At 49.7% G+C, this 20,274-nt stretch overlaps 2 protein-coding genes across 3 annotated transcripts in view; both read right to left on the reverse strand.

Annotated features, from left to right (window-relative positions):
* IQSEC2 (IQ motif and Sec7 domain 2) overlaps positions 1-20,274 on the reverse strand; it is a 90,149-nt gene that overhangs the window by 21,694 nt on the left and 48,181 nt on the right. Inside the window, exon 3 of the mRNA XM_011946591.1 lies at positions 525-786. Within this exon, the coding sequence (XP_011801981.1) occupies positions 525-786 (262 nt within the window). The remainder of the gene's footprint in view (positions 1-524; positions 787-20,274) is intronic.
* The window catches only part of LOC105514904, a 16,224-nt gene continuing 6,859 nt past the window's right edge, over positions 10,910-20,274 (reverse strand). The window contains exon 3 of one of the 2 annotated variants that reach the window (XM_011946564.1): positions 10,910-11,466. In XM_011946564.1, the coding sequence (XP_011801954.1) occupies positions 10,995-11,466 (472 nt within the window). In that variant the 3' untranslated portion in view covers positions 10,910-10,994. Of the gene's footprint in view, positions 11,644-20,274 lie in introns of both variants that reach the window. The other variant, XR_001002234.1, reaches the window with a different exon arrangement.

Here is a 20,274-nt window from a genome sequence, read left to right on the forward strand (position 1 = left end):
AAGGAAGGAAGGAAGGAAGGAAGGAAGGAAGGAAGGAAGGAAGGAAGGAAGGAAGGAATTACCTTCATTCCAAACACCTAACTAGAATATGTCCTTTGGTTTAGGGTATGTGTTTTCATATATGTCCTTCCAGTTTTTTCCTATATGTAGTATTTTGTTTTCCCTCCACCTTTTTTTTTAGCTAAATAATCTATTGTATGGCACTCTTCTGAAAAGGTCAACTGATATGTGTGCTTCCCGTTAGACTGAGTTTTTTGGGGACCAGATCCAGGACTCATTCATCTTTACATCTCCAAGACCTGGGCAGGGAGCTCAGTAAACGTTTCTTGAGTGAATACAAGCCTCAGTGGATGGGTGGTGAATGAGTGCATCCCCAGTGGGGTGAAGGGTCCTGGGCCAGTCTTCTCCAATTCCAGCCTCATTATCCCTCCCTGATAGCACCCCTAAGAGCCACATCCCAAATCCTCCCCTGGCGCTCTCTTGCATCCCGGCTCCCATTCCCAACCAGACTGCCTCTGCTGCACCTTCTTGTCCTGCAGGTCTGTGGAGAGTTCATAGCTGTCCGATAGGGCCTTGGAGCGCTTTATCTCCTCCTCCTCCTGCTTCCTCAGGGCGACACTGGCTGGCTGGAGGCGTGCCCGCTGAGCCCAGGGAAGGCCCACTCCAGCAGGGGGGCCCCCCATGTGGCTGCTGGAGGGGGGCAGCTGGCTCAGCCGGTAGGGGGGTTGGCTCCCAGGACTATCAACCGCTGTGCTCAGGTCACTGCCTGGGGCATCCCCCTCCACACTGTGGGGATGAGATAAGATGAGCCAGGATGTTGGGACAGGAGAGGAGCCTACTGGGCCAGACTGAGAGTGGGTGAGCCAGATCCCTGCCCCCCATCCCATCCACTCCAGCTTCCTCACAGATATAGGGACCCAGCACTTACAGGCCAGGGTGAGTCCTAGCTCTTGGACTGTCTCCCCACTCCCACCCAATTCCCTTCCCTTCCAGCCCCCTTGCCTTCACAGCAAGATCCTCTTAGACTCCTTTCCCTCAAGGGTCTGTTTGGTCCTGTCCTCCTCACCCCTCACAGCCTTCTCCCCCAGACCACTCTCCTCCCAGTCTTGTCTCTTCATGCCCTTTTTTCTGTCCCCTCACAGCTCCACCCCTTCCCACAGACCTCTTCCCCTTACAGCTCCATCCCCTCCTGGCCTTGTCTCCAACACAGTGCACTATGATTTCCCTCCCAGTCCGAGTCCCAGCACCACCCCAGATTAGCTCCTTCGAAGCGCCACTCCCTCCCAGCCCTGTCCCAGTTGTGTGAGGCCCACCCCTGCATCCTGCCCACCCAGACTCTCCCCTCACCTGCCCAGCCCTGCCCCCTGCAGCCTGGCCCCTGCCCCTGGTGCCTGAACTCCAGGCCAGGCCAAGCCAGTTCCCAGGGTTCCCTGGCTGCGAGGGCAGGGCCAGCAGCAGGGCAGGGCGAGCAGTGACAGTGGGAGGTGCCTCCCATCCAGCATCCTCACAGGTAAAGAGCAGCCCTGCGGGGCAGCTTCCTTTTTCTCCTCATGGCCTCCTCTGCTCAGCTGGGGGAAGGGGGCAGGGGGGTCTCCACGCGTGGCAGGAGCTGGGCCCTGGGATTGCCCTCCCTGGTTTCCCAGAGCTGTTGTTCCACCAGAACTGCTCCCACGGTGCCATGGCAACCAGGCTGCCAGGGAACCCAGGTGGCGACAGAGCCCAGGGGCCTTGAGCCAAGCCTGCATGGTGAAGAGCTACAGAGGTGGGGAAGACAGGGAAGGAGTCGGGTGGGAAGGAACACGAAGGTGAGGCATGGAGGAGGCTGTGGGGTGAATAGGTGTGGCTGGGACCCAGAGAATGGTTTCATCATGGGGGGCACAAGGTTGGAGGCTCTTGGCTGGTAAACAGGCAAAGGGGTACTCCCCAGCCCCTATTTGGCAGAGGGGAAGGCAAAGGGCAGAAATGGGCTGGGGTGGGTACTGGGGGGGACCCTACCAGTGCAGGAGCTTAAGCTGCAACAGGCCTGCCAGCCTTGCAGCAGAGCGCTTTGCACTGGGGGCTGGATGTGGCATGAAGGCTGTGCCCACGAGGCCCGGGTCCGGGCTGCAGCACTGTGGAGCTCGGCTCCGCCCTAGGGGGAGCTCCCACCCATTGCTCACCCTCCACCCCAAATTCTCTTCCCTCCGGAGCCTGGAACGGTGGCCCTGACATCACCCCCGCTCCAGGGTTCAGCCCCAGCTCAGCCCACCCCCGGCATCCAAGATGTTCCTCTCCTCCCTGCCAGGACTGCAGGATCATGCCCACTAATCTCTCAAACCTCCCCTCCCAGCACACGGCTCAAGCCCAGTTTTGATCAACTGTCTCCTGTATGCATGAACCATCATCTATAACTTCCACTGCTCAGAAGAGATAGCCCAAGTCCCTTATTCTGGCATTTGAGGCTTCTCCAAGATACAACAGCTAATATTTATAGACCATTTAGTACATTTAGGTACCATTGTTACCACTTCACACTGAATAACCTGTTTACTCTTCAAGACAACCATATGAAATAAGTACTGTAATTTATCTTCATTTTACACGTAAAGAAACTGAGGCCCAGAGAGGTTAAGTAACATATCTATGGTCACACAGCTACTAATGATAGAGCCAGGATTCAAATCCAGGCAGTCTGACTCCAGAGCCCACACTCTTAAACATTAAGCCATACTTCAGGGTTGGCTGCCAGCCCCCTACTCCATCCACCTGTCATTCCAGCCTGGCCCAGATCCTGCTTTTCCCAAATGCTCCACTGCTTTCTATCTCCAAAACTGCTCATACAGTACCTACCACTTGAAATGCAATCCCCATCGTCTCCGCCATCTGCAATCTGAGAAATTCCCCCACATCCTAGTTCCGTCAAGATTCAGGTCATATGCCACCACTAAGAAGCCCTCCTGAATCCCGCCTCCAGCCAGAAATTATTGCTGATCCTGTTCAGAGCTCCCACACACAGCACATGTCTGTCCTGCTTTTTATGGCACAGGTTAGCTTTGGCAAAGCGTGACAGCTATTTGTGTTCATGACTCCCAGAATCCCAGCTCAGGAAGAGAGTTTGATAATCTCCCAGCTAACACAGAGCACACGGCCTGGAACACAGTAGGTGCTCAATAAAAACTGCCGTCCAGAGGGAGTCAATGAATGTGCTCAGGAGGCTGCTCTAAGAAATACTCTCTCCTGAACTTTTACCACAGCCTCCAATCTCCTCTTCCAACCCATTCTTCACCCTGTGGCCAGTGAGAGCTTTCAAAAGTACAAATCTGGGCCGGGCGTCGTGGCTCACTCCTATAATCCCAGCACTTTGGGAGGCTGAGGCGAGCATGAGGCCAGGAGTTCAAAACCAACCTGGGCAACATGGCGAAAACCCGTCTCTACGGAAAATGCAAAAATTAGCCGGGCGTGGTGGTGGGCGCCTGTAATCTCCTGCTGAGGCAGGAGAATCGCTTGAATCCAGGAGGCAGAGGTTGCAGTGAGCCAAGCTTGAATCCAGGAGGCAGAGGTTGCAGTGAGCCAAGATTGCGCCACTGCACTCCAGCCTGGGAGACAGAGAGAGACTCTGTCTTAAAAAAACAAACAAGCAAACAAACAAACAAACAAAAAAAACCCAACAACAACAAAAGTACAAATTTAGGCCAGGCACCATGGCTCATGCCTGTAATCCCAGCACTTTGGGAGGCCAAGGCATGTGGATTACCTGAGGTCAGGAGTTCAAGACCAGCCTGGCCAACATGATGAAACCACATCTCTACTAAAACTACAAAAATTAACTGAGCATGGTGGGCCTGTAATCCCAGCTACTTGGGAGGCTGAGGCAGGAGAATCACTTGAACCCAGGAGACGAAGGTTACAGTGAGCTGACATCGCACCACTGCACTCCAGCCTGGGAGATAGAGTGAGACTGTCTCCAAAAAAAAAAAAGTACAAATCTAGTTGAGCACAGTGGCTCATACTTGTAATCCCAGCTACTCCAGAAGCTGACATGGAAGGATCACTTAAGGCCAGGAGTTGAAGATCAGCCTGGGCAACATGGCAAAACCTCGTCTCTACCAAAAATACAAAAAAATTATTCGGGTGTGGTGGCAGGCCCCTGTATTCCCAGCTACTCGGGAGGCTGAGGCACGAGAATCGCTTGAACCCGGGAGGTGGAGGTTGCAGTGAGGCAAGATTGTGCCACTGCACTCCAGCCTGAGTGACAGAGAGAGACTCCATCTCAAAAAAATAAAATAAAAATAAAAAATTAGCCAGGCATGGTGGCGCATGCCTTTGGTCCTAGCTACTAGGGAGGCTGAGGCAGAAAAATCGCTTGAGCCCAGGAGGTCAAGGCTGCAGTAAGCCGTGATGGTGCCACTGCACTCCAGCCTGGGCAACAGAGTGAAACCCTGTCTCAAAAACAAAAACCAAAAACAAAAAAAAACCGTACTAACCTAACTATTTCATTCTCTCACTAAAACCCTTCCACAGTGCCAGATAACTCACTCAACAAACAACAACTGAGCACCTTCTGTATGCCAGGCACAGTGCTGGGTGCTGGAAATATACTAGTGAGCAAAATGCACAAGGACATTCTCAGGCAGGTGATGTTCTAGCGAGGGAATGGGTGTGGCTGGGACCCAGAGAATGGTCTCATTATAGGGGGCACAAGGTTGGAGGCTTAGAGAAGAAAGAAACAAGTAAATATGTGCTGCCATTTCAGGTAGCAGTGAAGTGCTAGGAAGGAAAATAAAGCAGATTGCAAAAAGGTGCTGTTTGAGATGTGGTGCTCAGGGAAGGCCTTTCTGGAGCAACGGCATATAAGCAGAGTGCTGACGGAAGTGAGAGTAAGTTGCATGGCAAAGGCAGTAGCAGTCCAGAGAGAGGGTACAGCCAGTGCAAAGGCCCGGAGGTAGAACAGAGTGAATGAGAGGATATAGGAGATAAGATCAGAGAGGTCATGGGGGCCAAATCGGAAAGGGCATGAGCCTACAATAAAGACTTTGGTGTTTGCACTGATTGAGGTGAGCAGAGGAGGGACATGATCTGACTTGGGTATTCCAGGAATCAGCAGCCATGGAATAACCTTCAACTTCCTCAATGTGGCCATGGATGGCTCTCCTGACTTGTCCCCCCACCTCATATATTCTCTGCCGCATTGCCCCAACCTGGCTACCTCCTGCTCAGCCTTCAACACTCAGCTCAGGTGTGCCTTTCCATGCCTGCCTGCCTGCTCCACACAGGCTGCCTTACACCCGCTCCTCTCGGGCTGCTGTAGGGCCCTGTTGTCACCTCTAATTCCTAGGACAAAGGCACTACTTAGCTCATTGAATTCTTGAAACTTACCAAGGCAAGCACCATTAGCCTCATTTTATAGATGAAGACACTGAGGCTCAGAGAGGTGATATAAACTTGCTCAAGGTCACATAGTTATTAAGTAAAAAAGCTAGGATTCAAACCCAGGGCCCAGGCTTTTCATGACATCTTGCTGCCTCTCCTCACTCCCAGCTCCGTGCTGCCCCTGGCTCTGCACTCTTTGGCAATTCCTCCCTTGAGAGCTCACCCCCTGTTGTGGTTGCAAAGGGAATAGTGGCAGGGAGGTCGGGCTGTCAGCACAGCCTCCCACAAGGGAGCCTGGCAAAAAAAGGAGGGTGCTTGAGGGCGTTGCTTCTGATATCACACATACTGCTGAAGAAACAGCACTGGGCATGTGGAATCCCTCAAGTCAGAGCCCCCAGAACAACATTCGGGAACATGCTGATCACATGGAAAATCTCTCTTCTTCTCTTTCTCTCGCACACATACACACACATGCGCACACAGACACAGAGAGAGAGCCTGTTGTAGAGTAAGATGCTGGGCAGGCCGAGACTCAGGTCCTGATTGCCACTGACCAGCTGTGTAAGCCCAGGCATGTCACTTTTCCTCTCTGCACCTCAGTTTCTCATCTGTGCAGGGTCAAGCAAAACCAATTCCTTCTTTGGATTCCTGGACTTCAGAAAGGGTCTGGGAGCTACCCCCCGCCCCCGGACTCTTCCCAGCCAGGAGCAAAACATCTGCATGTGCACACACACGCGCACACTCACACACATGCACGCAGAGGTACAATAACACAGACACATCCAAAGGCAGACAAACGTAGAAACAAAAACACATCCACAGACACATGAAAATAGACACAAACACACGCAGACATGCACATATACGGACACGATCACACGCACACACACATGCCCATGTGCACTGTCTGCTGGGCTATTCTGTGGGGGAAATTGGAGAGCATCCTCTGCAGAGGGGGAAATAAGCTATGTTACACAAATAACCACAGTACAAAGCAGAAAGTTATCAGGGCTGGGGAACAGAGGAAGTGCTGGGGGAGTGCAGGAGAGAGATCCCTTCTGTTTGGGGGTGGTTGAGCAGAATAAAAATAAACTCGCACTTACTGCGCACCTTCCCTGTGTCAGGCATTTTCCACACAATATTTAATCTGCATGGCAAACGTGAGGGAAGAATTAGGATTCCTACTTTGCAGATGAAGAAAAAAACTCCAAGAGGGGAAATGACTGCCAAAGGTCTCAGAGCTAGCAAGTGGCAGGACAGGGATTCAAACCCCAAAGCTTGTGCTAGTTCCTCTGCTGCCTGGAAGGCTTCCTTGGGGAGGAAGCTTGTGGACTGGGTCTTGCCTGGAAGGAGTTGGTAGAGATGAAGAGTGAGGGAACGTTGTGTGCCAAAGCACTAAGATGGGGAGAAGCAGTGTAGGATGTTCCACAGGGACCTGGGGTTGGCCTGCCCATGGCAGGGGCACTAACCCTCCTCGAATGCTGCTCCTAATGGGAAGTCTTCTCTCCCTCCTTCCCTTTATTGGCACTGCCCGGAACCAGGCAGCCAGCAGGGGATGGGATCAGGATGTGGTTGCCATGGAAACCAATGGGGGCTGTTGCCATGGATATCATAAGACGAGGGCAAGAGGAAGCTAGGGATGGTGAGGACTATCCCCATGACAACTTAGGTGGCAGTGGGGGGAATGGGACGGACCGGAAGTAGAGACAAGAAGACAATACGAGGAGGTCATTGCACCTGGATGGGGCCAGGGGCTTTGGGTTCTGGAAGGAGCAGACTGGGCCAGAAGACTGGACCCAGTGGCAGGGGAGAGAGGAGGCAGGGGGACTGCAGCCACCTCTCCCTCCAATATTTCTTCGGCAAACTAGTCCTGCTGCCCAATCCCAGTGTCACAGGGATTCTAAGCCTGAGTCCAGCCTCGCTTGGCACAGGAACTGACAGGGGAGAAAGAAGCCTTTGAAGGAGCTGAGCTGACTGGGTAGGCAGTGGGCATACACAGGCTTTGGGAGCGCACAGACCTGGGTTTGAATCCCAGCTTTGCTGCTGTGCAGCCCTAAAAATAATAGTTGTCATTTATTGAGTTGTCACTTTGCTAGGCTGAGCAACTTTGCAAGGTCTGGGTTGTTCTCTCTGAGGAGGACAGCACAGATGATGAAACCTGCCCGAAGCCTTGAAGCTCGGCACTGGTGGAGCCAAGATTCAAACAAAAATGTATCTGAACACAAAGCTCGTGCTCTTAGCACCACCCCACCCTCTGTTGCAGGCACTACTGAGCAGTCCCTCCAAGGTACAGTCCTTGCATTCTTCATCTCCCCGTGCCTTCCCACAGTGGCACACAAGGGATTGGATGCTGGGTAAATATTTGTGGAGTGGGTGAATGAGGATGCAACCCAGGAGGAAGCAGGAAGGACTGAGTTTAGATGGAAGAAGCTCCTGATTTCAAGAGCAATGACTCATGGATGTGGCTGGCCAAGGGTGGTAGAAGATGCACAGAGCTGGGATGGACTGGACAGACTAGGCTTTATGAACTATCCAATCCCACAGACCCAAACGGAGGTCCAGAGAGTCAAAGTGACTTGCCCAGGGTTGCACAGGACAAGAATCCCCCTCACTTCTGGCCAGCATCCCACTCTTAGCTTCAGAAGCCCCTCTGAATCTGGCCTGTCTCCCCACCTCTCACCTCCCACCCTGCCCTGTAAGTTCCTCAGTGTCATAGGCAACAGCAGGCTACTTGCAATTCCTATACTACAGCAAGCTGATCCACATCACCAAGCCCATGCTCATACTCTTCCTTTGTTTCTTCTGCCCAGAATGTCCTCTGTCTCCCCTTCACCCCTGGACTTGTTCGGTCTGGGTGAGCTCATCTTCATCTTGCAGTACCCTGAGCAGGTTGGTCCTTCTGGGAAGTCAATGCTGACTCACTCCTGCCCCTCGCAGAACATGACAGGGTCAGTGACTCTCTCCCCTGTGTCTTGTGCATACGCATATATCACAGTCAGTCTTTCTCCCTGGCTAACTTGTGGTTCTCTCTTAAAGTGTCCGTCTCCTACCCCACATCCCCGTCCTGTTTCCCAAGGGCAGCAACCCGGTGTGATTCACCTTTTCAAACCTATGGCGCTCATGCCAGAGCTAAGCACACAGCAGTTACTCAGCAGCCACCCTGGGTCCTCGAAGACCACAGGTAGAAATCACGTGTGTCTGTGTGTGTGTGACCATCCTGCCTGACAACTGTCACCCTAAAGGCCACAGCCTCACATGCTTAAAAGCCACCCACACCCAGCCTTGTGATTACATCCACCAGACACACACATCAAGGCTGCCAGGTACATAAAGTCACCACTTCACACAATCAACCTCGCACTCAGAATTCCTCACACCCAGTCTCACATCATCACATTTCCTCAGCTCTGCAGCAGTGTGCACAGTCTCGTGACTGTGAGACCTGCAGAGCCTCGTGCAAAGACATGTGTGAGGATGCCCCGGCACATGGAGACCATGCGTGCCCACATATTTGTCTCACGGCTGATCAAAACCCTGCCCCCTTCCCACAGCACAAGCCCTCTGCCCGATTCAGTCAATTCAGTTGCCCACAGGTCGGGAGGACCATCTGACCCTGACTTGCCTCCTCCCTCCATGTAGTTGAACTCCCGTCTTCACCCCCACACTTGCTTCTCTCTCCATTCAGTGGAAGGGTGGAATGGTCTCCTCGTCCCCAGTCCCAGGTCTCCTACATTCACACACCCTGAGAGCGGTGTGAACAGAGTAATGTACCCACCATTCCCCTGCATGACCCTGGAGTTCTCCCCTAGGTTTTTGTCTATGTGGCCCCTGTCTCCTGTAATGCCTTCTCACCCCTTGCCACCTCTTCAAACCCTTACCAGCCTTCAAGGCTCAACTCTTGCACCACTTCCTCCAGCAAGCCCTCCTGGACACCACGTCTCCCCACCCACCTTGACATCTCCTTCCTCTCTGGGCCAGGAACAAAATGTGCTCGTTACTGAAGCCATTCCTGTCCAGTCATTTTAACCCTTTGCATCCTTCCTACTTTCCCAAAGGATTTCTCATCTCCCATCTCCCCCGGGAGATGGAGAACTCGCAGAGGACATAGCCACTGTCATGCTTTAAAAAAAAAAAAAATCTTTTTGTAGAGATGAGGTCTCACTATGTTGCCCAGGCTGGTCTGAAACTCCTGGCCTCAAGCCATCCGCCTGTCTCAGCCTCCCAAAGGGCTGGGATTACAGGTGTGAGCCACCACACCTGGCCTCTGTCTTACTTTGGATCTCTCACAGTATTTAGCGTCAGGTCTTGTACCCAGTAAGGGCTCAAACAATGCTTTGTTGGGTAGAATGAGGAAGAGTAAATAAGAGAGACAGGCAGGGAGGGAGGGGAGAAATAAATGAGACTTTGAATGGGTGAATGAGTAGATGAGTTGAGCAAGTAAGGCAATAAGTGAGGGAAGGAGGTGAGGTTCTAGGAAACCTAGAGGTTCAATGTGATAGGGATGCTGAAGGGAGGGAGGAAAGAAAAGACAGGAGAAAACTCTCACTTGGGCCTTAATCAAAATAAGAACCACCAATCACAGCACACTTGCCCAACAGTGCACAAGCCCCCATGCTGGACTCGTTGTGTTCTTTCTTGCTAATCTTCATGACAACCCAGAGAGGTAGATATATTCTCACTGTACTCAGGAGGAAAACAAAGCTCAAGGAGAAGAAAAAACTTGCTCAAGGTTATACAGATGTAAGTGGCAGAACCAGAAGGTAAACTCAGATTTGTCTAATACCAAAGGCTCAGAGAGGAAAAGTCGGGGGTATGAGCCCACTTTGGGGTCTCCCGGCTGTGCTCCTAACACAGACAAATCATGGAAAGTGTGAGTCCTACAAACTCATAAAGGACATCTTCCACCCTCCAGTTGACAGCCTCCAGGGAGTCTTAGAACCAGCCTCTGGCCAAGTGCAGGGAATATTTAGGGTTGCTGCATGGGGGGAAATGGCTTCCTCTCAGATTCAGAGATCCCTAAAGTTGTAGAATCAGAACCTTAAAAGTAAACGATCAAGGAATCTAAACATTGCAGAATATTAAAATTGCATCTTCAGAATTTGTTCAAATGGTAGAATTATGCAATCTTAAAACCACAGGATTGGAGAATCCCAAAATCACTGCATTGTAGAAATAGAAATCATAAAATTGCAGTGGAATGTGTCACCGAATCATTGTCTATTAAATTCACATAATCATAGCTTCTTAAAACTGTAGCATCTCAGATTCACAAAATGTCACAGCTGGAAGAGCCATTGGAGACCCTCTAATCCAACCCTTCTCCTTTCTACAGATGGGAAAACTACATGTCAGAGAGGTCACGCGACATGTCCAAGGTTAGCCTGCCCGTGTTGGGAGTCATTCACGCATTTATCGAGTGCCTCCTGGGTGTTGACGAAACCACGAGTCAAACCCTACTCTCTTTCCCGGCCCCTATTCCCAGCCCAGGATAGGAAAGAGGGCAAAGCCCTGGTGGGGATGGGAAGAGGGAAGTAGGGGTGGGTGGAATATACATCAGACAGAGAGAAGAGATCAGCTTTTATTGATGGAAATTCCTTTGTACACAGCAACACGTACTCTGAGAGGCCTTTTCCTCCTGATCATATTTACAGAGCACTATGGGAGTGGCAGAGGGCGTGGGGTGAGGCCTTCAAGCAGTGGAGATGGCAGCAATGGCCACAGCAAGGGAACAAATGACAGGGAACTAGGTAGGCTGGGTCCTGCCCCCGTCTGGTCCTCTGAGCCCTAGGCACCCTGCATCTCTGTTTGTGCTCACAGAGGACAGAGGTAGGTCCTTGGGATGTCATTTGGAGACCTCTCCAGTGGTGGCAGGCTCCAGGGTGCCTGGGAAGTGGGAGTGCGGGTACAGGAGGGTCCAGGTTCCAAGCTCCAAGCTCCAAGTTCTGCTTCTCCCACATTTTAGTCGGACCTAGGGCTCCAGCTCTCTTTAATTCAGGGGCTGGAGTCCAGAGGAGACAGCAGTGGGGATGGGAATTCCAAGAAGGAGGTGGGGGGAGGAAGGGGTATGATGCTTGCCCATCTGGTTCCTGAAGCAGGGGACAGGGTCCCATGGGGGATCTGTGGGGGCATGGGCGGGGGGAAGGAGGGGATGGTTAAGGCTTTTGCTTCTGCATAGAAAATGGCCCTTGTCCTCTCAGTTACCGAGAGGAGGGACTACTGCACTCGGAGGCCGGACAGCAGAACTGGTGAGCGTCTTCCTCTTCCTCTTCCTCAGTCTCCTCCTCCTCCTCTTCCCTGGGGCCAGGAAGGGCGGGGTAGAGGCCACAGGCGGCGGGTGACAGAGAGAGGCAGAGGCATTAGTTTGCAGAGCAGGGGAGATACGCGAAGGGCCAGGACCGGAACCAGAAGTTGGGACGAGAATGGGGGTCAGGGTCGGGAGGCCAGTGTGATGGATTATCCAGGGCCACACCCAACTCAGTGTGCTGGGACAGCCCTCCCCAACACCCAGCCTGGGCTCAGTCTTAAGGTCACCCTTGGCGTATATCAATTCCCTTTCTAACCCTGCCAGGTGCCTGACCCTCATTTTAATATAATAACAGCAACCTGCTCTCATTTTGCACGCATCATCTCACTTAGCCCCTACAACAGCTCTGCAGAGGAAAATTTTAGAGATGAGGAAATTAAAGCTCAGAGAGGTTAGATAACTTGCTCCAGGTCACACAGCTGGGTAAGTGGTAGAGTCAGGATTTGAACCCAGAGTTCTTAGAGCTCCAAGTCTCAGACTCATCCCACTAGGTCCTTTGGGTGAACTTGGCACTATCTCTAGAAACCCACCCCGTTCTTGAAGGACGAGGATTTGTATTTCCTGAAGGTTCAGGCTCAGGAAAATGGGAGATACTTGGAAATGGAGTACGGGAAGCCCACAGCTTTGGAAGCAAACAGACCTGGGTTCAAATCCCAGCTCTACAAGTGGTTCCAGGCTATATGCCCTCTAGCATGTTATTGTCACTCTTGAAGCCTCAGTTTCCTCATCTGTAAAAATGGGGCTCGTGATGTGAACCTCCCAGGACTGTTGCAAGAACTAGAACATATATCAAGTGTCTGGCAAACAACAGCAATGGGAACATGGTGGTAATTATTGTTAACTACTCGTAAGCCGAATCTAATTCCCAAAGTGGCTGTCTGCCCACACAGAAGCAGCCATAGCAGTGGGAGAAGAGTTGCTGAAGGAACAAGCACCTATCCCTAGGGTGCTGCTGAGCAGTACCAGGGGCCAGGCTGCACATGGCATTCACTGGTGCTGGGCTACAGTTTCATATGGTGGATGGACAGAGAGTTGGGATGGGAGGGGCCAGGTGGCTTCGGAGTGACAAGGCTGACCTTCTGGGGACAGGCAAGGAAACAGTTACCCTTATTCCCAGACCCCTTGGCTCAGGGGATGCAGGAATTATGGAATCCAGGAAACTGGAAGAATGGGAAGAGGTGGGAAGGAATGCAGACAGGGAAGGGAAGGGAAAGGAAGGGAAGGCACTGCTGTCCATCTGATGGACAGACAAGCACACACACGCACGCACACGCCTTTCTCAGACTCAGAGCTCCCTCTGACACATTGTTCCACGGACTTCCTGAATCAGCAAAATCACATGAAGCAGGGCACAAGTTCTGGGCAAGTAGCCCTCCCTTTCTGAGTGTCCCATTCCTCATCTATAAAAAGAGAAGATCCACACCTCTCGAGGCTGTCATGAGGAACAAATAACATTCCATTCCCACCATTCACTCCCCTCTTTTCCAGGCCAGGCCACTGCTTCCTCTCCCCCTAACACTGCTGTCACCTCCTGATTTCTTCTCCCTCCATTCTTGAACCACATTAGCCTTCCTAAAGCCCACCTTCAAGCATGCATCTCTTCTACTCAGACACTCACTGCCTCCTGGATAAAGTTCAGGGTCCTCAAGTTGGCATTCTCCCATCATATGGCCTTACCAGGCCTTTCCTGTTAGATGGCAAAAGTGCAGGCTACGGAGTCAGATGGACCTGAGTTTCAATACCAGCCCCATCATTTACTAGCCAGATGACCTTGGGTTCATTTCTTCACCATTCCAGGACTCACTTTCCTTACCCGCAAACTGAGGAAATACCTATTCTGCAGGGTGCGGTGGGACTAAAGGAATTCAAATATGTACTAAGCAAGGCTGGTGCTTAGTGCATGGTAACTATTATTATAACAACCATTATAGTGGTATCCATGTTCCTTACTCACTCATGCCCAACCTTCATCAAGCTAGCTTGTTCATTATTCCATCAGCATGCCCGGCCTTTTCACATCTCTATGTGTGTGCTGATTCTGTTTCTTCCACTTAGAATACTCTTCCCTCTGCACAGAGATCTGCTTATTACCATCCTTTCTGAATTTCCTGACCCAGCTCAAGTGCTACTTCCTAAGGAAGTCCTAGCCAGAAGTATTCTCTGCTTCCTCCCAGCTCCAGCATCCATTCCCTTGGCCAGGGCTCTCCATTTGTTGCTTTGAACTTTCCTGAAGCATTTCTTTCACTAACCCCCCAATACCCTTGTATCCTCACCACTACCACCGCTTTGCTCCTCTGTAAGAAAGAGGGGGCCCCTCTAGCATTTAAGGCCAGTCTCTTCACCTGGACTCTGGAGCCCATCCCCATTACCTCCTCCACAATAATCATCCCCTCTCCCTCCTGCGTTTTCAACCTCTCCCCTTCTGTTGCCTCCTTCCTATCAACATTTATAGAAGCTCAAGTCTCTCCCATCTGGGAATAAAAACCCTCTATCTGCCCCCACATCCCCCTGTGTCCCTCTCTCCTCTTCACAGCTAAGCTTCTTCTTAAGAAACCCGTCTACACTGGCCATCTCTGCTTCACTTCAGTACCTCCCACGAGCTCTTCGACCCACTGCAATCTGCCTCATGCGCCCACCACTCCACGGAAGCTGTTCTGAGGAAGGTCGCCCAGGCCCTCCTGATGGTTAAAGCCAATAGACTCTCTTCCGCCCTCAGCTTACTCCCCACAGGCTGCAACATTTGACACTCTTAACAGGGCCCTCCTCTGCATGGCCCTTTCCTTCCTCTGCTTCTGTGAGCCCACCCCCACTGCTTTTCCTCCTACTGCTCTGACCCCGCCCCCACTTCTTCCTGGGCTCCTTCCCTACATGTTGGTTTCCCTGTCCCAGTTCTGCTCTGGTCCTCTTCTCTTTCACTCCACACTTTTTCAGTGATCTCATTCTATTTCATAACTTCAGGTGTGGATCCCTCTCTTGGGTCCCGGACCCGTCGAGCCCAGAGCTTGCTGGACAGCTCTACCAGGACGGCCCTTTGGGCCTTCAGTTCTCATAGGGATCTCTGACTTAGCATCTCACCATTGTCCTTAAGGCACCACCATTCATCCAGTCACCTGAGCCCAAAACATACCTTGGAGTCACCCTAGATTCTTCCTGCCCCCTTAGCAAGTCTGTCACCAATTATTGTGGACTCTACCTCCTAAATAGCTCCAAAAGATAGACTGTGATGTCGCCCCTACCATCTCATCTTCTACTCCTCTCGCTCCTTCATCAGCCTTTTTCCCATCACACTGGTCTCCCTGCTGCTCCTCAAACAGACCAAACACACTCTTGCCTTGGGGCCTTTACACCTGAGGTTCCTTCTATCTGGAACATCGTCCCTGAGAGGTACACGGCTCACTCTCTTACCTCCTTCAAGCCTCTGCTCAAATACTTTCTCATCAGAGAGGCCCTCCCTCTCACAAGGCACCCCAACATTCTCTACCTTGTCACCCCAGCTTTATTTTTCTTCATAGCACTTACTGACATCAGATACACTCTAGACATTTAGTCGTTTATTTATTTATCTGTCTCAGTCACTGTAAGACCCATCAGGACAGGCATCTGTTCTGTTCAGTGCTAAACCCCTAGTGCCTAACACAGTGGCTGGCATTCAATAAATATTTGGTGAATGAATGAATCCAACGCCAGGCATGAACATTCTAACTTACTGCGAACTCCAGCCTCGGTCATCTCCACCTCCTCCTCTCTCCCCGGTTACCTCTTCAGTCTCTGACTCCAGTCCTCTCTTCCTCCTGATCACCTCTCAAATCCATCTCCTCGGCTCTATGCCCACGACCTTGGCTTCTCTCTCCCTTGAATTACTGCAGTAGCTTCCTCCCTCATCTCTCTGCTAAAATGCTAATTTGATCATGTCACTTTTCCTCTTTTCCTACTCAAGAACTGTTCATGGCTCTCCAGCTGCCTACCAAAAAAATAAAATAAAAAGCCTGTACTCTTCAGACAGCTGCTTGAGGTAAGCCTGACCTCTGCACCCTCCAATGTCTGATTTCACCTTGCTCACCTCCAGGCCTTTGCAGACACTGTCAGCACCTCCTCCCCCATCTCTAACTCTCAGAATCCTCACGGACCTTGAATGACTAGCTTAAACACAGCCTTCTTCAGGAAACTTGACTGACTCACAAAGCAAAAGTAATTCCTCTGCAAAATCCGCAGGGAAATGAGTATTGCCAGTGTCTTTTGGGATCTCTGAGAACCAGGGGTAGGATGAAAGTTAGTAAATATGTCTGAGACCAAGGACTCTGGATGCTAGGTGAGCATTAATAGACGTTCCCTTTTCCCCTTGCACTATTACCCTGGCATGGACTCACGTCCCTCTGGCCCTCTGATAACTTTGACTCATCCTCGACTCTTCCCTTTCCCTCACCTTACACATCCACAACAGTTTATATCATCTGACACTTCTATTGAGTCTATCTCATTAATAACTCTCAAAGGATTTGGATTCTATAATTTGAAATTAAAATGCTTCTCAACAAATGGTGCTCATTGGAGTCGTGCAACACAGTAGCCCTGCTCAAATCCATTTCTTCTCTGCCAATACCCCAGTTTAGGCCTTCCAGCTGGTCTCCCTGCATACAACCCATTTTTCATACTGACTGCTAATGTGATGTTTCTAAAACACAAATTTTGCCAAATTACTCTCCTATTTAGAATCCATTCAACTGACACTTTGTCACCAAAAATATTGGTTCTCAACCTTTTTGGGGGGAATGCAAACCCCTTTACCAATTTAATGAAAGCCATGGACCATCTCTTCCACCAAAAAATGCACATAGGTATATGCATGCAACATTTTGCATTCAATTTCTGGAGGTTCGTGGGGTTCCTGAAGCCCATCTGAGACCCATGCACCCCAGGTAAAGAACCTCTGGACCTTCCCAATAACATCCCGTTTCTTTTCCATATGCTATATGCTATTCCTTCTGCCTGGAGTGCTCTTCCACACTTCACCCTTCTGTCCCTGGCTCCTACTTAACCTTTAAGACCCAACTCTTAGGCTGAGTTGACCTGTACCAGCCCCAGACAGGGCCAAATTCCTTCCTCTGGGCTTCCATACCTTTCAGTATTCTCCTCTGTCAGAGCCCTTCTCAGTCTCCCTGAGTGACTGGGAACTCATGGAGGGCAAGAACTGTTACCCAACAGAGACCCTGGTCACAGCAGTACTCCAAAAGCATCTGCTGAAATGAACACTCATAATAGCTACTCTTTCCTGAGTACCCATTATGTGCCAGCCACTCAAATTCTGAATGCATTCACCTGAATGAGCTCAGTTCATTCAGTAAATGAACCCCATGATGTTGGTGGTATTGAGTCCTGTTTAACAGATAAGGAACTAGGCTCAGAAGCGTGAAGTGAGTTGGTGAAGGTCAGCCAGCTAGTGAGTGACAAAGTTGGGATTGAGATTGCCATGAATGCCGTGGCAAGCAGTGGTCCACCATGCCTCACTGCCCTGGACTGTGAGATTAAGAGATGGTATCAGTAGAAGAGGACCAAGAACCAGGGCCAGAACTCCCTACTTGGAATCCCTTTCCCAGGAACGCCTACTCTTACTTTCCCTCCTGCATCACCTTTATGTAAGCCAGGACCAGGCACCTGGTTCTCTCTTCTTATGATGCAACCTGTGTACCCTGTACTCCTCTCAGCCTTCTCATCCCAAAGTCCTGCTGTGGTCAGGCCCATTCTTTGCTCCAGAACCATCTCCAGATACACACAGCTTTGAGATTGAATCCAATCCAATGCTACACAGTTGGCTATGAGGAAAACAAGACACAGGTAGTCCCTCCTCTTCTAGAGCTGACAGTCACCCAGGAGCCTTCCATGCATTATCTCCAATACTAAAGACAGCCCTAAAAGGTAAGTTGGCATTAGCCCCATTACATAGATGAGGAAACAGAGGCTCAGAGGATAAATGACTTGCCCAGAGTCACCAAGTTGGTAAGTGGCAGAACTCGGGCTTGAATAAAGGTACTGACTCAATTATTTTTCCTGTATGAAGTCATCCTACTTGGAGGGCCAAAGAGTGAACAAGACCATTTCTGGTGGAGGAAGGGGATGAAGGAAAGCTAGCACTCTTCCAAGACTCAGTACAAACGTCCCCTCCAGTAGGAAGCCTTCCCAGATGGGGTTAATTGCCCCTCATCTGGCAGCCTTCTGGGCCTACTTCTGTCCCATCCCAAATCACACTATGGTGTCAAAGTCTACGTGCCTTTCTCCCTTCTAGACTTCAGCTCCAGGACAGCAGGATCAAATACAATTCATTCCGGTATTCCACCAAGGGTCAGCACAAGGCCTTATCTAAAGCAGGCAAGACAGAATACTTGCTGAATGAATGAGGTGGTATCTGAGCTAATTATTAAAAGGATCTAAACAAAATCTGAACAGCTAGATACAGGGAGAAGGTATAAAGGAGGAGGGAAATGAATTAATAAAAGCAAGGAAATTAGACCAAGGAAAAAGGCCAGTAATTTTGAAATTATGACAGGGTGTTCATAACATGTTTTCATTGTTGTTATGGGGGTTATCTTTTCCTTACAAAAATGGGATCATACTATAAATCCTTTTTTTTTTCTGAGATGGAGTCTTGCTCTGTCGCCCAGGCTGGAGTGCAGTGGCGTGATCTCGGCTCACTGCAAGCTCCGCCTCCCGGGTTCATGCCGTTCTCCTGCCTCAGCCTCCTGAGTAGCTGGGACTACAGGCGCCTGCCACCACGCCCGGCATTTTTTTTGTATTTTTAGTAGAGACGGGGTTTCACTGTGTTAGCCAGGATGGTCTCGATCTCCTGACCTCGTGATCCGCCCGCCTCGGCCTCCCAAAGTGCTGGGATTACAGGCGTGAGCCACCGCGCCCGGCCTATAAACCCTGTTCTACAACTTGCTTTCTCCATGTAACAGTAAGTCTTGTAGATCTTGCTGTGCGAGTATACAGAGATCTACCTTTTTTCTTTGGATCTGCTACAGAGTAATCCATAATATGGGTATATCATGGACTAAGATCTATTCTCTACTGATGGACATTTAGGTTGTTTTAATTTTTCAGTATCACAAGCAATGCTGCACTGAACATCTCTGCATATGTCTCGAAGTATTGAGGGTTAGATTCTTAAAAGTTGAACTGCTGGGTCAAAGGAATGCACATTTTGTTTAAAGTGCACATAAAAGTTATTTCCGTTACTTTAACATGTTTGCAGACTGGCTACAAAGAAAGGTTATTCCTACTCACATAATCTTGTCTTTCTTTTGAGAAACATATATCATGCACCTTTTAGTTAAGAGTTGGTTAAGAATGATATCCTACAAGGGCATGTGATAAAGAGTTGCACGGTCTGGCTTATGTTTGCAGTTTAGATTGCGGTGTTTTAGAAAAGGCCTCTGGCTGGCCAAGTTGGGGTCCTTCTGGAAGCAATATCTTGGAGAAATCTAGCTCCAAGATATGGTTCTCAGCATGGAAGAATTTAGGATTCTGGTGGTAACTGACAAACTAGCCTCATAAAAAATGTTACCAATTTGCACAAGGTATCTGAGAGGTTCTGTTTCTCCAAAACCCTTCGGATATTTTTAATTTGGATACCTAAAAATGGCACTTCATTGCTTTAGTTACATTTCTTTAACTATTAGTAAGCTTGGGCATCTTTTCTCATTTATTAGCTAATTGTCTATTTCTTCCCTGAATTGCCATATCATGTTATCTCTCCATTTTGAATGGGTTTTGTATCTTTTCCTTTCTAGTTTCCAGAAGGTGATATAGATATAGGCAGAGATATTAACCTTTTGCCTGATATCTGTGTAGCAAATACTTTCTCCTAGCCTGTTGCTTATGTTTTAATTTTGTGTATAGTATCTTTCTCCACATAGTTTTAAATTTTAATGTAGCCAAAATTATTACTCTTTATGTTACAGCTTATGGGTTTTTAAGTCATGCTCAGGAAGGCTTTCTCCACCCTGGTATTATTAAAATATTCCAGATATTTTTCTGGTACTTTTCTGGCTTTTTTTTTTTTTTTTTTTTTTTGACAGAGTCTCCCTCTGTTGCCTAGGCTGCAGGGCTGGAGTGCAGTGGCGAGATCTCAGCTCACTGCAACCTCCACCTCCTGGGTTCAAGCGATTCTCCTGCCTCATCCTGCCGAGTAGCTGGGATTACAGGCATGTGTCACCAGGCCCAGCTAATTTTTGTATTTTTGGTGTTTTGCCATGTTTCCCAGTCTGCTCTTGAACTCCTGAGCTCAAGCAATCCACCCGCCTCAGCCTCCCAAAGTGCTGGGGTTACAGGCATGAGCCACTGCACCTGGCTTTGTTTTCATATGAGACAGGGATTTCACTTAAATTTTTTTCCCAAATGGGTAACCAATAGTCCCATCTCATTTATTGTCTCCCCACTGATCTGAGATGTCTTTTGTCATAAATTAAATTCCCATATGAACATGAGTTTGTTTCTAAACTCTCTATTTTGTTTCATGTCTGTAGTCCTCTATTTCTGTGATGACAGAACATTTGAAATTATTGCAGCTTTATGGTAAGTTTATATTTAACAGAACAAGTTGCCCTCATTCTTTTTTTTTTTTTTTT

This window comes from Colobus angolensis, unplaced genomic scaffold, assembly GCF_000951035.1.
Source record: "Colobus angolensis palliatus isolate OR3802 unplaced genomic scaffold, Cang.pa_1.0 Scaffold250, whole genome shotgun sequence".
Taxonomy (NCBI): domain Eukaryota; kingdom Metazoa; phylum Chordata; class Mammalia; order Primates; family Cercopithecidae; genus Colobus; species Colobus angolensis.